Source organism: Bos indicus x Bos taurus, chromosome 2, assembly GCF_003369695.1.
Source record: "Bos indicus x Bos taurus breed Angus x Brahman F1 hybrid chromosome 2, Bos_hybrid_MaternalHap_v2.0, whole genome shotgun sequence".
Lineage (NCBI taxonomy): Eukaryota > Metazoa > Chordata > Mammalia > Artiodactyla > Bovidae > Bos > Bos indicus x Bos taurus.
Genome location: NC_040077.1, coordinates 41,725,223 through 41,743,456, shown reverse-complemented (window position 1 = coordinate 41,743,456; position 18,234 = coordinate 41,725,223). Strand labels below are relative to the sequence as shown.

General features: G+C 33.8%; 1 protein-coding gene across 6 annotated transcripts in view; it reads left to right on the top strand.

Annotated features, from left to right (window-relative positions):
- Nucleotides 1-18,234, top strand: part of GALNT13 (polypeptide N-acetylgalactosaminyltransferase 13) — a 666,740-nt gene that overhangs the window by 464,674 nt on the left and 183,832 nt on the right. For all 6 annotated transcript variants that reach the window (XM_027560425.1, XM_027560416.1, XM_027560436.1 and 3 more), the window contains one exon: nt 2,860-3,040. In XM_027560425.1, coding sequence (XP_027416226.1) covers nt 2,860-3,040 — 181 coding nt within the window. The remainder of the gene's footprint in view (nt 1-2,859; nt 3,041-18,234) is intronic.

The window sequence follows — 18,234 nt, the reverse complement described above, 5'->3', positions numbered from 1 at the left end:
TTATTGCATAGTCTGAATTTTAGTGAGTATACAAACTTAAAATGTTATTTTTTCTCCAATTGTTGTATCATGCTCTGAAGAATATTCCTGTCTAATCTGACATCATTTAGAACAGATTCTATGTATTTCTGGTCTCTTTCAGTTATTAAAAATACTAGTAATGTTTAGCTTAAAGCTTTAATTCACAGTGCAATGAGAAACCATTGAAGGATTAAAGCAGGGGAATAAAATGACAAGATTAAAATTTTTAAAGATCACTCTGATTTCTCAGCACAAAGCAAATTATGGAACAGCAATAGTGAAAGTGGAAAGACAAGAGTCTATTACAGTTGACTGACAAGCCTTGTTGATGATTAGGACAAGCATGATGGCAGTAGTGACAGAGATGAATATGTTGAGAATTATTTTATAGATAACACCACCAGGATTTGTTAATGGATGAAACATAAGTGATGAAAGAAAAAAAGAAATCAGTGATGACTTCTAGGGATATTTTGGGGGGTGGGGAGAGAAGAGAAGGGGAGTTATGTTGTCTTTTTTTTTATTTGTTTTTCAATTGAATACCTGGTGAATAGTGGCTCCATTTATTGATGATTTAAAGAAACAAAAAAACTGAAAGAAAATAAGACCTGGTTGACAAGTGGAGATATATCAACAATTCTACTTCAGATAAATTTAACTGGATGCCTCCGAGTCTTGCAAGAGGAGGTAACAAGTAGATGTTTGGATACACAAGTCCGGATCCCACAAGAGAAGTTTGGGCTGAGATGTTACTGTTCGGGTTTTGAGTATTCAGAACATACATAAAGTAATAACAAGTAAGACCACTGAGATAGCAAGTAAAGAGTAATACCAACATTTAAATAGAAATTCAGAGTGAAAATGTATAAATAGTGACGTAGTAGGATGGAAAGCAAGAGAATCCAAGAAAGGAGTCTGCTAAGTATTCATCAAAGGAAAAAATTGTGATTGTCATTATGGCAATTTTGTGGAACTATAGAGATAGACAGCATTTCACAAATGAGTAGGAAAATGGATGAAAATCGAGGAAAGGATATAATATATATCTATAAAATTTTTATATTAATTACAGTGAAGGGAAACAAAAAATATTGGATGGGAATATAAAGGGGTGGATTTTTGTTGTGTTTTATAATTTTTAGTTTGTTTATCTCTTTTAAATATGCTTGAAAGATAGGTGTTAGAAGATACTACACAAAGATAGGCATAATCTAATAATGAGGAAAGTAATTGATGTTTCAGGAGAAAATCAAAGGGAGGACTAAACCAGTAGTTAAGATAGACTTAAAGGATATGCCCTAGACTGACATACAAGTATTGATTTGTCTTTGATGGGAGAGGAATCAACTTTTTCCATTTTAGTAGAAAGGAAGAATATAAAGAGGTGTGTGTAATTAAAAGAAAGTATATGGACTTTTTGTTAGAAAGATGAGAAGATTTCTGATCAGTTAAGTAATTTGATTATTTAAGAAAGAACTATCCTGTCTTTCTAAGAGAATGGTGAACTCCATTCCTCTTTTTTATTGTCCATCATTTCAGTGTTGGGTTGGAACATATTTTCTATTAGCAAGACATTGCTTAAACAATTAAAAAATGAAAAAGAATAGATTGTGCATGTAATGTACAACTATTGATGAGTATAATTTAATTATCATATTTTTTCTAGAAAAATTAAATGTCTCCTACTGATACCCAAGAACAATCGCCGCCCTCTTCTAAGATGAATATTACTTGAGAGATCTATAGGAGAAAACTTTTTCTTTCAAAATAAGAATAATATTATTTACAGCATAAAATCAAGTCTTTCCAATTAAAAATAGCAATAATTATGAGTTTTATTTATTGGGATGAATAAATGAGTATATGTGCATATATATCTATATATTTATATGAACATATGTAATGAACACACACTATTGTAACCTATGGCTATATAATTTTGTAGGAATAAATGTTTTTAAATTTTAAATTAAATATGAATTTTTTAATGATAAAAGGTACAATTTGCAAAAAAGATAAACATCATAAACCATTAGACACTTTAATAACAAAGAAAGAACGGTTTTATGTATACTTAATACCTAGCCCCAACTGAAGAGTAAATCCAGGATACCAAGAAATATATGGCATATGTCTTTCAAGAGTTTATAGTTTTAATGAAGCAACAGTGAAGTAAACAGTTGTTTAAAATACATTATAATACATTCTTAATACAAGTGTGTTTAAATTACAAAAGTCACATGATACTAAGTATCCCCACAGAGCTTCCTAAAAGAAATGATCTTAGGAGTGGGCTTTAAAGGTTTCATAGATGTTGAACAGATATAAAGGATACTTATCATGTTTTAACAAAAACATAGTCAAAGGCCTAAGATACAGGGGATATGGACAGCTGAAAATAAATAGTTATTTAGAAATCCAGGTGGTTGGGTACAATAAATTGATTTTCTCCAAATCAAATTCAGTTACTGAGCATGGCATTCATCATGTACAAATTCAGTTATTAGAAAATTTTGAGTAACAAATATGTATTAAATAGAAATTAGGTTAACTCTAATACCAAACTAAAACTTTGGTAGTCTAATAAAGGCATGTAAAAATAATTCCATCTTACTTCCCCAATTCCAATACTACAATATTTAAATATATCAAATCTTCCAGATTAGAAGCCTTTGCCAAACCCAAGTGTACTAGTTCTGCATCTTACGTCCATGTGATGTTTGTTTGAACCACATAAGATCTGAAGATTTGGCCTTAACTGAGTTAGTCTCAGTTGCTTCTCAGATAGTATTACTGCATTATCTACAATGATTATTATGCAATTGCTCTCTCTTCTAGATTTGGCAGTGTGGAGGCTCATTGGAGATTGTGACTTGTTCCCATGTTGGTCACGTTTTTCGGAAGGCAACTCCCTACACATTCCCTGGTGGCACTGGTCATGTCATCAACAAGAACAACAGGAGACTGGCAGAAGTTTGGATGGATGAATTTAAAGATTTCTTCTATATCATATCCCCAGGTAAGCCATTCTGACATCTTTTTTCATCTGCATGGGAAAACCAAGTTTTAAGAATGCTGATTATATGTTACATTATTGCTGTTATTCCACTCCTTTAAATAAGGTATTGTTTATCACTGTAATATTGTAGAAGATTGTGTTTGAAAAGTTGTCCTGTGAGGTGAATCTTGACCTAAAATGAGAAAGACTATTCTTGTCGCAAATGCCTGAACATTCTTTTCTCGTTTGTTTCTTTATGAGTACAAGTATTATGCTAAAAAATAAAAAAAGCAATATACAGGAGATCCAAATTTAATTAACATGTATCAGTTCAATTTAAGAAAAAAATTTTAAAAGAAGTCTTTATTTCTATGTTTCACACATAATGCTGACTGGGTTGGTAAGAAATGTTTTTAATGTTGTTACAGAGATTTTTTTTCTGCATTATTTTCTTAAATACCTGAGTAGGGAGAGAGTGAGTGATTTCCCACAGGAACAAGATGGAAAATTATGCAGATATAAAAACTACTTTAAATAATATTTAATAACAGTAAATTACTCATCTATATATGTGAAAAAGCAATAATATATGACAATAATATAGCATCCTACTTTAGTTACAGAGTAGGATAGATATGGAAATAGAAGTAAATGTAGGATATCACTGGGTGGTGAGGTTATGAGTAATTTCATTAGTTCTTTTATTATTATTATATTATAACATTATTTATCAATTTCTATATATTATAAATTTTCTTTATAATGCATAATATTTATTTTTCAAAATTGATTGAAAACAAATTTTAAAAGAAAACAAATAATTAAAATATTAAGAGAGAAAAATTTTAAACCTGTTAAAAGAGAAAAAAATAAATCATTGTGAGAAAATTCCATTACTGGATGATGTTATTATGAGTGATTTCATTCTTTAAAATTTTATAGAATATCTCCAACAGCCATATTTCATAAAAAAAAAACTGAGATATCACATTGTTTTTAAGTAAAAAAATGAAACATTATGACAAGATACAAATAAGAGGAAGACAGGGTTGCCTTTATGATCTCCAATCTAGACAAAGAAAGCAAATCATAAATTATATAATAGGAATTCAGCTGTATTGGTAAAATAATTTGTTGTGTTCTATTTTTGATAGTTTATGATAGGACTTATATCATCAATGCCATTATTATGTAGCCTGCAAGAACAGCAACAAAAACCTATGCCCACAACCTCTTTTCTACATTATCATCCATCACAAGTTTAGAAAAGTCAGTGTGGGTTCTAATTGACATGCTCAGGTTCTGAAAGTAGATATGAAACTGTGAAAATCCTTCTTTTATAGATGAAGAAGAGAATGAGCAGTATGAGCTTTCTTGTTAAGATCCAGTATTACTCTGTAGAAAAGAAAAATTGGTGCAGTGCATGTGTAAATGTGTGATTAGGAGAAGGACTTTCTTCACACGTTTTTAATCCTCCCCTGTGTCAAGAAGCTATTGCCAGGAACACTGTTTCTCATATAGATGTATGTCTTGTTAATAATAGAAACCCAGTCCAGATGTTCACAAAGTTGAGCTCTCTCACAAAGAGAGAGCATGCAAATTTGCAGCAAAGCAGTGACATTTATATAACCTTTCATTTTCTTTTGATGATACTTTTTGAATTCAAATCATTACTTGAGAGATACATAAGCTCAAACATGAAAAAAGAAGTAATGGAAGAAAGAAATGTGTTATGTGTGATTATATACAGTATACATTCAGGAATATAAGTAATTGCGAATAATTGTAACTATGTGTATTATATTTACTCATGAATATTATTTGTGAAGCCAGGTGTTAGTCTTTTGTATAATTTCACATTGAATGAAAAAGGCAGATAAATGGTAGAACCATTTCTCATAATGTAGTGAAATGACAAGCTTCAGAGTTTAAAGGTGAAAAAGAATGCCTGCTATCTGGAACTAATGACTTGCTGCTCAACAGGGACTGTTTGTATATTCTGGAAAATGTAGTTTTTTCATTACAATAAATATCATTTGGAAGGTTTATTCTTATAAAATTGGGTCATTTAAGCCCAGAAAGGTACTTTGGAAAGCGATAAAAGGACTTCTGAGTTATACGCTGAAAAATATCTGGGAATTTCCTTAGGGGCATTTATGATTTTGTATGTCTCAGAGACAGCATTGCTGAGTGTGGAACCTGCCTGCTCCATATGGGCAAAGAGAGAAAATCACAAATCTGAAACAATAAATTGCTTCTCAGTGGAAAAGGAAGATGGGAAGTAGGCTGGAAACTAGAGTTGGATGCCTATAAACTATTCTAGCCCTAGGCAGGTTTCAGATCATGCAAAAACAGATAAAATAGGTTGTATTGAGGAAGTCAGGAATCTGTCATTTGTATGATGGAAAGCCTTCTTTGAGTGGGTAACTATTTTTGTCATTACTGACAGTTTCTGTGACTCTTCAAATCATAAATTTCTTTGCTATCATCTAAAATCATGGGGTTTCTGTTTTTCACTTAAGTTTGTATGAAGAGAAATTGGTGTGGGGGTAGATCGGAGGGATACATGCATGTGCATTTACACTTAGAATTACATCCTTTTCTATAGTGTACATAAACACACACACACACAAATACAGGTTTATGAAAAATCTAAAAAGTTTATAGTAAATTTTAACTCTCCAGAAACTCCATAAAAATCTGGTTAAGGAAAATGTTACAGTTCTTTCTAGAATTACCTCTGTGTATCTGTTCATTTTTCCAAAATATTTTATAAGGAGACTCCCATTTTTTATACCAGGGCTTCTAGTATAAAATCTTATTCTCCACTTATGTAGTTGTTCAAATGTGATCTTTAAGTACTGAGTCTTTGTGATTGAATGTTGACAATTTTGCTTCCTTCCAATATGCTCTATAAAATACTACCTTTCTACTTTATTGATTGGTTTAAGGATGCTTCAGTTCTGTCTTGAACTAAATGGGTACTCTTTCTCTCCCAAAAGTGTATTTCTTGCAGTTTTGATACAATGGCCAATCAATTCTTACTGTGTGCTATATTGTTTTATTTTTATTACCTATCTCTATAGCCAAAGTAGTTCAGAGACCAGTGTTACAGTGCTTAGAAACCTTCCTGTCACTTTATAGTCCTTGAAAAATATATGTGTTGAATAATTAGAACAATAAGTTCTGAATGAATGACTGAAATTTTAAAGGGGGGTCCGTTTTGTTTCTTCTTTTCTATGGAATTCTCTATGGATGTCTGCTCTGTACCAAGGAATCCCTTCATAATAATCGCAGCAAATCGGAACACTTTGTCCCAGCTCTCTATTCCAACCCTTGATAGCAGATCCACTGACAAAAGAGTGGTGAAACATACTTTTCATATACCTGCATTCTCATTCCTCTGACTCTGCCACCAGAAAAGGTTCCATCGGCTTACCTGTGTGCTTTATGTTATATGATTCTACCATAATTATTGGCACATACAGTCATATGTTTGTATCTTCCAGGACTAATATAAACATCTAATAGGCACAATTTAGGAGGACAATAACATTTTCTAATAAAGCAGCTTAAGAGCTCATAAACTTAAAATGATTACTTTTACACATGTCGATTTATGTTTTCTCATGACCCCCAATAATTTAACGTTAAAAGGAGACATATAAATAGATACATGTGTGAATTACTTTTACTTGCTTTTTTCAAAATATTTACTATATGTCCTGTCTTCCGTATGCCCATTACCCTTTGGCAATATTGATAGAGTTGCAATGTCTAATTATGTCCCCTAAATGGATATATGAATGAAGAGAAGCAATACTTTGAAATAGTGCTGAGGCATGCATTTTCAGCATTTGTTTAGTTTGCTTTTCGGCTGTCTTTTTAAGGATGCAAATACTATAGCATCATCGATTTTTAAAGCCCTGTAGGCTTTTAAAGCCTGAGGCGGTTCTTACTAGTAATTGGGCTGTTTCAGCTTGAGCCAATCTGATTGTCCTAGCAAATCCTTTGAAGTGATGTGATGTAAGCAGAAACCACTCTACACAGAACATCCCATTATAAATGGCAACATTTTTTTTTTTTTTCCTATTGGTCACAGGTAAAAAGCTTAAGAACTTTAATAGAGTGGAGTCACAGCACTGACTGTATATTTGACATGCTGGCTGTTCTATAAATATTGATTTTCTTTCTTTGGAGAGGTAGATTTCTAACTGTGTATCAGTTGACATGATGATTAGAAGCAGCTGTCCTTATATAACCTCCAGTTGTTCTTCTTCCTTTTCTTAATAGGCCGCTGTGCTCTTGTTTTGAGCACAAATTGAAAATAAAATGGTAAAGACTCCCAAACAAAGGTATTTATATGTAACTGGGAAAACAACTTATTTTCCTTGACGTTATTATCATATTTTCATCTGTATCTCATGTAAACATAAACCACATATTTAAAGAAGGTTTGTTGAACTTATTTTGAAAGTTAACTCTCTAGTGCTAACCTTTTAAAAATACTTTAGGAAAATTAGCTCAGCAAAGGTAATCTTTATTAATAGCATTTTTGGATCTTTTATTAATGTTTAAGGTCCACGTTAATTTCTATTGAAATTTGTATCTGAAAATACAAATGTTTTCAGCATGCTGATTTGTTTAAAAGATAACAATATTTAATAACCAGCCCTTTGAATGTAGGGCCTAATTTCTTTCATAAGTCATAAAAATGTAGTTTCTGGCTGATATCATAAGCACAGGTTTTGATGTTTCCAGCAAAATGTGCAGCATGCAGGTTTTTTTTTTAAATAATCCGTGTATATCAGTTTTGGGTTGAGTTAACACGAATACATCTGAAAAGAGTATGGCACGTCTGAAAACACATATGTACCTATGAATTTTGAATTTTTGTTACTTAATAAGTGTTTTTTCATCAGTATCAAACATGATATCACTGAGTGAATATGATATTATGAGGAGGAAATTCTCAATCATTTTGACATGCTTTATTGTAACACACATAATTTATATGCCTCTGTGATCCCTTGAAATGCTAAATGTTGAAGTAAATGATGACACTTGTATTCAATATTGTTGGTGTAGTGGACAGACAACTGCTTTTCCTCACTGTGGCCAGTCACTGGTCAGTTTTTATTGTTGGTTTTGTTACTAGTATTTCATGTGTATTTATTTGTATTTTTATAATAATGAACCTGCTTTGCTTCTGTCTTCATCTGATGAGAATTATTAAGTTCTTGATTTGCACTGTGCCAGGAAAAGGGACACAGCATGAAAAAAATATTGCCTTTGCCTTTAAACAGTGAACTGCCTAGATCATCACAGTTAATTAGTTTAAATGGAAAATATTATTAAGTACTTAGTGCGTGAGGAACATACAGATGAGAATTGAAGGGGATACTTATAAAAACTGTTTACATTTTCCTAGTTTCCTACTCCTCACTCAGAAACTTCAAAGTCAAATGAATCTTCAAGTTCTTTCTATTCTACTTACTGAGTTCTCTCTGCTGCTAAGCTGCTAAGTCACTTCAGTCGTGTCCAACTCTGTGCAACCCCACAAATGGCAGCCCACCAGGATCCCCCGTCCCTGGGATTCTCCAGGCAAGAACACTGGAGTGGGTTGCCATTTCCTTCTCCAATGCATGGAAGTGAAAAGTGAAAGTGAAATCGCTCAGTCGTGTCCGACTCTTAGCGACCCCATGGACTGCAGCCCACCAGGCTCCTCTGTTCATGGGATTTTCCAGGCAAGAGTACTGGAGTGGGGTGCCATTGCCTTCTCTAGTTCATCAGTTATCTTCATTTTCACATGAATCCTGCATCCTGATAACTTCTTGATTGTCCTGATGGTTCTCCCTGCCTCAAAGCTTGCCCACATTGCACTCACTCTTACAGTGCTACTAGAGAACCTTCATAAACTTTGATCTCTCACTCACCTTAACGCAAAGTCAAAAGTTTAGAACATGGCCAACAAGGCCCTATGTGATTTAGTTAACTTTTCACCCTATACTTTCAACCCTAGCAGTCCACATACCAACCATGTAGAACCATATTCAGACCCAAAGCTCAACACGCTTCCTGACACTTTTAGGTTTTTGCATATGTCTAAAACAGTATTTAATGAATGAGTGAATGCTGCCACCTCCTCCTAAAATACCATCATCATCCATGAATCAAGTTTGGTATGATTTCCCCCCAGGAGCTCCAATGGTTCCATGTACTTCCCCAGTTGTAGCATTTACCTATTTTTAAAGTACTTTTTTTTCCCTCCACTAAGCTATAAAGGAACTGTATCTGTTATTTTTTTAATGTGTTTGTTTGGTTCCATTTTTATGTAGCGCTCATTGAGCTCATATTTTTAAAAATTGTAGTATATATATCAGATGCAAATAAAATGCTTTCATCACCACCCCTGTCAGCCTTCCTTCAAATCCTCTTCCTATGCATTTGCATGAATATACATACATATACACACATATAGAAGTAAATAAGAACATATAATGAGTACTATTTTCATTTTTTTAACTGAATATGTTCTTCAGTATTTTATGTTTAATTCACAAAAGATTGTATCATTTGACTCTATAGCTAAATTGTATTATAATATATAGATGTATCAAAGCTTATCTAATCATAGCAATATACAGCATTACCAGTTGTTTGCTATTATAAAAAATTCCAAAAACATTATTGAAATAACATTTTGATGAACTTGGGAGGTTAATTCTGAAAAATGTAGCAGCATTAAGAAAGAGAATCCTGGAAGCAGACTGCTTGGGTTAGTTCAAATCTTGGTTCCATGTAACCCCACTGTATTTACTTAAGCTCTTTGTACTTACTTTCCTAACTGTCAAATGGGATTTATAATAATATGGCCATCCTCAGAGATTTTTGAAACTAAATGAAAAAAGATATATAAATCACTTAGAACAGTGGCTGGCAACTAGTGTTAGATATCATTTAGTGTTAGATATTTCTGTTATTATTGACTAGATATATTCATAGAAGTAGATTTATTGGGTCAATGGATTTGACCCAAATCATATTTTGGTAGATATTTTCAAAAACTTCCATCCAAAAAGACTGAAGCCATTATCGCTTTCACCAACAGTGCTTGAGCACTTATACTATACTATCAACATTCCAGATCCTCAGTCCTTCTTTTTTTCATGTATATTTATCTGTGTCTACATATATACCTACATTTATTTACATTTGGATATATATTTTCATGTGTATGCAATTTCTCTTCCCACACTTTTACAATGAATGAAAGTCTATTGCCATTTTTTGTTATTTGGATTTCATACCTCTTGTTCATTTGACTTTTGGGGATATCTATGGTTCTTTTTATATGTATTCTGGTAATTAATCTTCTGTCTGTTGTATACATAGCAAGGGTTTTCTCCCAAACTACTACATATGCTATAATTCAATTGATATACAAAAAGATATTTAACAAATTTTTTTTAAGAATTTGTTTATGTAAATTCTGTTTATCTTAGTCTTTATGGCATTTATGGTTTTGTGTGTGTGTGTGTGTGTGTGTGTGTGTGTGTAAAAACAGTCTCTCCCAAGCCTAATACATTTTAGGTGCCCCATTAATATTTGTTGAATGATTTAGGTTTGAGTTGAGTAAAATGCATGGTTTTTCTTAAGTTGTCAGTGATCTCTCTGGGCAATAAACATGAGCAGAAATGCCAGATGAGATAACTCTCATTATGTAAAATATTATCATCTTTATCCATGGGGGTATAAATAAAAGCATCAACCATAAAATTTCTGATTTTAAAGCTATTAATATGATTATATCAGTTCCCAATATAGTAATTCTCGCCAAGTGTCTTGAATTGTATTCATGGTTCATAAAATTAATAAACAGGTGATATAAATAATGTTTATTGAATCTTTCCAAAATATTGAATTTGAACAGTAAGGGTGGATCACTGTATTTCAGAATCTTTGATTAGCAATTCACAACTATTTCAGATAACTAACCCCTTAAATAATTTTATTATTATCAAATCTGGGCAAGTTCAAAGTATTTCTAGAGTGAATAAATGTAGCAATTTCTAGTGAAGATCTGTTCGCAGAATAATCACTACCTTCTAGGGTTTAGATACCAAAATTATTCAGGCATTAGTTTTTGCTCCCTGCTCCAACTAAGTGTCATATAGCCTTTGTCTAATGGGTGTGTGTTTGTATGCAACCCATTCATTATTCTGAAGTTTCCAATTAGAAAATTCAACCCCAGCTGGATTGGATGGATCATGATTAATATTTATATCCTTATGACTTGTTCCAACAGTCAAAGTAAAAAAATTCAGTGTTTTTAAATTGGTACAAATGGTCAAGAACCCTTGTGTAAGATGTGTGTGTTTTTACTGTTAGGAGTTGGCTAAGAGTTTTTGTTTGATGTAAAAACATTAAATATGAATCAAACATGATTCAGGTGCATACAGGGGTTTTATCATAGCTACTTTCATCTTGTCATCTTCAGAGTTCCCTAACTTCATTATTTAACTTTAAAGTACTTAAAACTGAACACCTTAAAATTTTTATAGTCATTTATGTCTCAATTCCAATTCTTAATTGAATTGAGGGAATCACTCTGACAGTCAGCAATAGTCATGTCATAAACAGATTGGTTGTCCCGTGGTTACATATTGCAGATTTCTTATTTCTAATACTCTCAGGCTAAGGCCCCTGGATTAAGTGTTCTGTAGGGTCATCTTTGCCTAATTCCTATGTTATCATCATCTTTTGCTATTTTACATAAAATATGAGTTTAATTCTGGAGTTGCCTAGTTAAATATAATCTTTTTTTTTCTTTTTTTATTATTTTATTTTATTTTTTAACTTTACAATATTGTATTGGTTTTGCCATATATCAAAATGAATCCACCACAGGTCTACACATGTTGAAAGTAAGAAGTCAAGGATAATTTTTAGAGAATTAGAAAGGAAACACAGTCTTTCCTAGATCCAATAATGATCTATCATGTAGTTTAAACTTTCCAGATGTGCTCAATTGGGGGTCTTTGAATAGTTCCTTGCAAAAATAAAACCAAAAGCAACAAAGTAAAATCATAGCCACATACTTGCCTATCAAATATTCAACTCTAATGTCAGATTACCTTAGCATCCTAATAATTTACAATCCAATACCCTTGAAAGTAGATCTTCTTTACCATAGCAACACAAATTCTCTAGAAAATTAGAGTATTACTTTTAGCAATTGTTTTTATCCAGTGTGCTTCATTTTCAAGGCAAACCATTCAATATCACAGTATCCAAGAATATGCTCCTACCAGCAATGCTGAAGAAGCTTGTTGAACAGTTCTATGAAGACCTACAAGACCTTCTAGAACTAACACTCCAAAAAAAAAATGTCCTTTTCATTATAGGGGAGTGAAATGTAAAAGTAGAAAGTCAAGAAATACCTGGAGCAACAGGCAAATTTGGCCTGGGAGTACAGAATTAAGCAGGACAAAGGCTGATAGAGTTTTGTCAAGAGAACATACTGGTCATAGCAAACACTCTCTTCCAACAACACAAGAAAAGACTCTACACATGGACATCACCAGATGGTCAATACTGAAGTCAGACTGATTATATTCTTTGCAGCCAAAGATAGAGACACTCTATACAGTCAGCAGAAACAAGACTGGGAGCTGACTGTGGCTCAGATCATTATTATTATTGCCAATTCATTATTATTACTGACAATTATTATTGCCAATTATTGCCAAATTCAGACGTAAATTAAGAAAGAGGAAGCCACTAGACTTTTCAGGTATGACCTAAAGCAAATCCCTCATGATTATACAGTGGAAGTCACAAATAGATTCAAGGGATTAGATCTGATAGAGTTCCTGAAGAATGAAGAACTATGGACAGAGGTTCTTGACATTGTACAGGAGGCGGTATCAAGACCATCCCCAAGTAAAGGAAATGCAAAAAGGCAAAATGGTTGTCTGAGGAGGCCTTACAAATAGCTGTGAAAAGAAGAGAAGCTAAAGGCAAAGGAGAAAAGAAAAGATATACCCATTTGAATGCAGAGTTCTAAAGAATAGCAAGGAGAGATAGGAAAGGCTTCCTCAGTGATCAGTGCAAAGAAATAGAGGAAAACAACAGAATGGGAAAGACTAGAGATCTCTTCAAGAAAATGAGAGATACCAAGGGAACATTTCATGCAAAGATGGACTCATTAAAGGACAGAAATGGAATGGACCTAACAGAAGCAGAAGATACTAAGAATAAGTGGCAAGAATACACAGAAGAACTGTACAAAGAAGATCTTCATGACCCTAATAACCACAATGGTGTGGTCACTCACATAGAGCCAGACATCCTGGAATGTGAAGTCAAGTGGGTCTTAGTGAGCATCACTATGAACAAAGCTAGTGGTGCTGATGGAATTCCAGTTGGGCTATTTCAAATCCTCAAAGATGATGCTGTGAAAGTGCTGCACTCAATAGGCCAGCAAATTTAGAAAACTCAGCAGTGGCCACAGGACTGGAAAAAGTCAGTTTTCATTCAAATTCCAAAGAAAGGCAATGCCAAAAAATGCTCAAACTACCACACAATTGCTGTCATCTCACACACTAGTAAAGTAATGCTCAAAATTCTCCAAGCCAGGCTTCAACAGTATGTGAACTGTGAACTTCCAGATGTTCAAGCTTGTTTTAGAAAAGGCAGAGGAACCAGAGACCAAATTTGCCAACAACTGTTGGATCATCAAAAAAGCATGAGAGTTCCACAAAAACATTTACTTCTGCTTTATTGACTATGCCAAAGCCTTTGACTGCGTGGATCACAACAAATTGTGGAAAATTCTTAAAGAGATGGGAATACCAGACCACCTGATCTGCCTCCTGAGAAATCTGAGAAATGCAGGTCAAAAAGCAACAGTTAGAACTGGACATGGAACAACAGACTGGTTCCAAATAGGAAAAGGAGTACGTCAAGGCTGTGTATTGTCACCCTGTTTATTTAACTTACATGCAGAATTCATCATGTGAAATGCCAGGCTGGATGAAGCACAAGCTGGAATCAAGATTGCTGGGAGGAATATCAATAACCTCAGATAGGCAGATGACACCATATTTATGGCAGAAAGTGAGGAAAACTAAAGAGCCTCTTGATGAAGGTAAAAAAGGAAAGTGAAAAAGTTGTCTTAAAATTCAACTATCAGAAAATTAATATCATGGCAACTGTTCCCATCATTTCATGGCAAATAGATGGGGAAACAGTGGAAATAGTGACAGACTGTTTTTTTGGGCTCTAGAATCACTGGGTATGGTGGCTGCTGCCATGAAATTTAAAGATATTTGCTCCTTGGAAGGAAAGCTATGACCAACTAGATAGCATATTAAAAAGCAGAGACATTACTTTGCCAAGAAAGGTCTGTCTAGTCAAAGCTATGGTTTTTCCAGTGGTCATGCATGGATGTGAGAATTGGACTATAAAGAAAGCTGAGTGCCAAAGAATTGGTGCTTTTGTTTTTTTTTTTTTTCTTTTTTTTTTTTAATTTTATTTTATTTTTTAACTTTACAATATTGTATTGGTTTTGCCATTTATGAAAATGAATCCACCACAGGTATACATGTGTTCCCCATCCTGAACCCTCCTCCCTCCTCCCTCCCCATACCATCCTTCTGGGTCATCCCAGTGCACCAGCCCCAAGCATCCAGTATCGTGCATTGAACCTGGACTGGCGACTCCTTTCATATATGATATTATACATGTTTCAATGCCATTCTCCCAAATCATCCCACCCTCTCCCTCTCCCACAGAGTCCAAAAGACTGTTCTATACATCAGTGTCTCTTTTGCTGTCTTGTATACAGGGTTATTGTTACCATCTTTCTAAATTCCATATATATGTGTTAGTATACTGTATTGGTGTTTTTCTTTCTGGCTTACTTCACTCTGTATAATAGGCTCCAGTTTCATCCACCTCATTAGAACTGATTCAAATGTATTCTTTTTAATGGCTGAGTAATACTCCATTGTGTATATGCACCACAGCTTTCTTATCCATCCATCTGCTGATGGACATCTAGGTTGCTTCCATGTCCTGGCTATTATAAACAGTGCTGCGATGAACATTGGGGTACACGTGTCTCTTTCAATTCTGGTTTCCTCAGTGTGTATGCCCAGCAGTGGGATTGCTGGATCATAAGGCAGTTCTATTTCCAGTTTTTTAAGGAATCTCCACACTGTTCTCCATAGTGGCTGTACTAGTTTGCATTCCCACCAACAGTGTAAGAGGGTTCCCTTTTCTCCACACCCTCTCCAGCATTTATTGCTTGTAGACTTTTGGATTGCAGCCATTCTGACTGGCGTGAAATGGTACCTCATAGTAGTTTTGATTTGCATTTCTCTGATAATGAGTGATGTTGAGCATCTTTTCATGTGTTTGTTAGCCATCTGTATGTCTTTTTTGGAGAAATGTCTATTTAGTTCTTTGGCCCATTTTTTGATTGGGTCATTTATTTTTCTGGAATTGAGCTGTAGGAGTTGCTTGTATATTTTTGAGATCAGTTGTTTGTCAGTTGCTTCATTTGCTATTATTTTTTCCCATTCTGAAGGCTGTCTTTTCACCTTGCTTATTGTTTCCTTTGTTGTGCAGAAGCTTTTAAGTTTAATTAGGTCCCATTTGTTTATTTTTGCTTTTATTTCCAGTATTCTGGAAGGTGGGTCATAGAGGATCCTGCTGTGATGTATGTCAGAGAGTGGTTTGCCTATGTTCTCCTCTAGGAATTTTAGTTTCTAGTCTTACATTTAGAACTTTAATCCATTTTGAGTTTATTTTTGTGTATGGTGTTAGAAAGTGTTCTAGTTTCATTCTTTTACAAGTGGTTGACCAGTTTTCCCAGCACCACTTGTTAAAGAGATTGTCTTTTCTCCACTGTATATTCTTGCCTCCTTTGTCAAAGATAAGGTGTCCATATGTGTGTGGATTTATCTCTGGGCTTTCTATTTTGTTCCATTGATCTATATTTCTGTCTTTGTGCCAGTTCCATACTGTCTTGATGACTGTGGCTTTGTAGTAGAGCCTGAAGTCAGGTAGGTTGATTCCTCCAGTTCCATTTTTCTTTCTCAAGATTGCTTTGGCTATTCGAGGTTTTTTGTATTTCCATACAAATTGTGAAATTATTTGTTCTAGCTCTGTGAAGAATACCGTTGGTAGCTTGATAGGGATTGCATTGAATCTATAAATTGCTTTGGGTAGTATACTCATTTTCACTATATTGATTCTTCCAGTCCATGAACATGGTATATTTCTCCATCTATTAGTGTCCTCTTTGATTTCTTTCACCAGTGTTTTATAGTTTTCTATATATAGGTCTTTAGTTTCTTTAGGTAGATATATTCCTAAGTATTTTATTCTTTTCATTGCAATGGTGAATGGAATTGTTTCCTTAATTTCTCTTTCTATTTTTTCATTATTAGTGTATAGGAATGCAAGGGACTTCTGTGTGTTGGTTTTATATCCTGCAACTTTACTATAGTCATTGATTAGTTCTAGTAATTTTCTGGTGGAATCTTTAGGGTTTTCTATGTAGAGGATCATGTCATCTGCAAACTGTGAGAGTTTTACTTCTTCTTTTCCAATTTGGATTCATTTTATTTCTTTTTCTGCTCTGATTGCTGTGGCCAAAACTTCCAAAACTATGTTGAATAGTAATTGTGAAAGTGGGCACCCTTGTCTTGTTCCTGACTTTAGAGGAAATGCTTTCAATTTTTCACCATTGAGGATAATGTTTGCTGTGGGTTTGTCATATATAGCTTTTATTATGTTGAGGTATGTTCCTTCTATTCTTGCTTTCTGGAGGAAAGAAATGGACAAATTCTTAGAAAAGTACAACTTTCCAAAACTGGACAAGGAAGAAATAAAAAATCTTAACAGACCCATCACAAGCACGGTAATTGAAATTGTAATCAGAAATCTTCCAGCAAACAAAAGCCCAGGTCCAGACGGCTTCACAGCTGAATTCTACCAAAAATTTAGAGAAGAGCTAACAGCTATCCTACTCAAACTCTTCCAGAAAATTGCAGAGGAAGGTAAACTTCCAAATGCTAACAAGTATGAAAGGAGAAATTAACAATAACACAATAATAGTGGGAGACTTTAATACCCCACTCACACCTATGGATAGATCAACTAAACAGAAAATTAACAAGGAAACACAAACTTTAAACGATACAATAGACCAGTTAGACCTAATTGATATCTATAGGACATTTCATCCCAAAACAATGAATTTCACCTTTTTCTCAAGTGCACACGGAACCTTCTCCAGGATAGATCACATCCTGGGCCATAAATCTAGCCTTGGTAAATTCAAAAAAATTGAAATCATTCCAAGCATCTTTTCTGACCACAATGCAGTAAGATTAGATCTCAATTACAGGAGAAAAACTATTAAAAATTCCAATATATGGAGGCTGAACAACACGCTGCTGAATAACCAACAAATCACAGAAGATATCAAAAAAGAAATCAAAATTTGCATAGAAATGAATGAAAATGAAAACACAACAATCCCAAACCTGTGGGACACAGTAAAAGCAGTGCTAAGGGGAAAGTTCATAGCAATACAGGCATACCTCAAGAAACAAGAAAAAAGTCAAATAATAACCTAACTCTACAACCAAAGCAACTAGAAAAGGAAGAAATGAAGAACCCCAGGGTTAGTAGAAGGAAAGAAATCTTAAAAATTAGAAATAATAATGCAGATAATAATGCAGAATAATAATGCAGAAATAATAATAATAATAATAATGCAGAAATAAATGCAAAAGAAACAAAAGAGACCATAGTAAAAATCAACAAAGCCAAAAGCTGGTTCTTTGAAAGGATAAATAAAATTGACAAACCATTAGCCAGACTCATCAAGAAACAAAGGGAGAAAAATCAAATCAATAAAATTAGAAATGAAAATGGAGAGATCACAACAGACAACACAGAAAAACAAAGGATCATAAGAGACTACTGTCAGCAATTATATGCCAATAAAATGGACAACATGGAAGAAATGGACAAATTCTTAGAAAAGTACAACTTTCCAAAACTGGACAAGGAAGAAATAGAAAATCTTAACAGACCCATCACAAGCACGGAAATTGAAACTGTAATCAAAAATCTTCCAGCAAACAAAAGCCCAGGTCCAGATGGCTTCACAGCTGAATTCTACCAAAAATTTA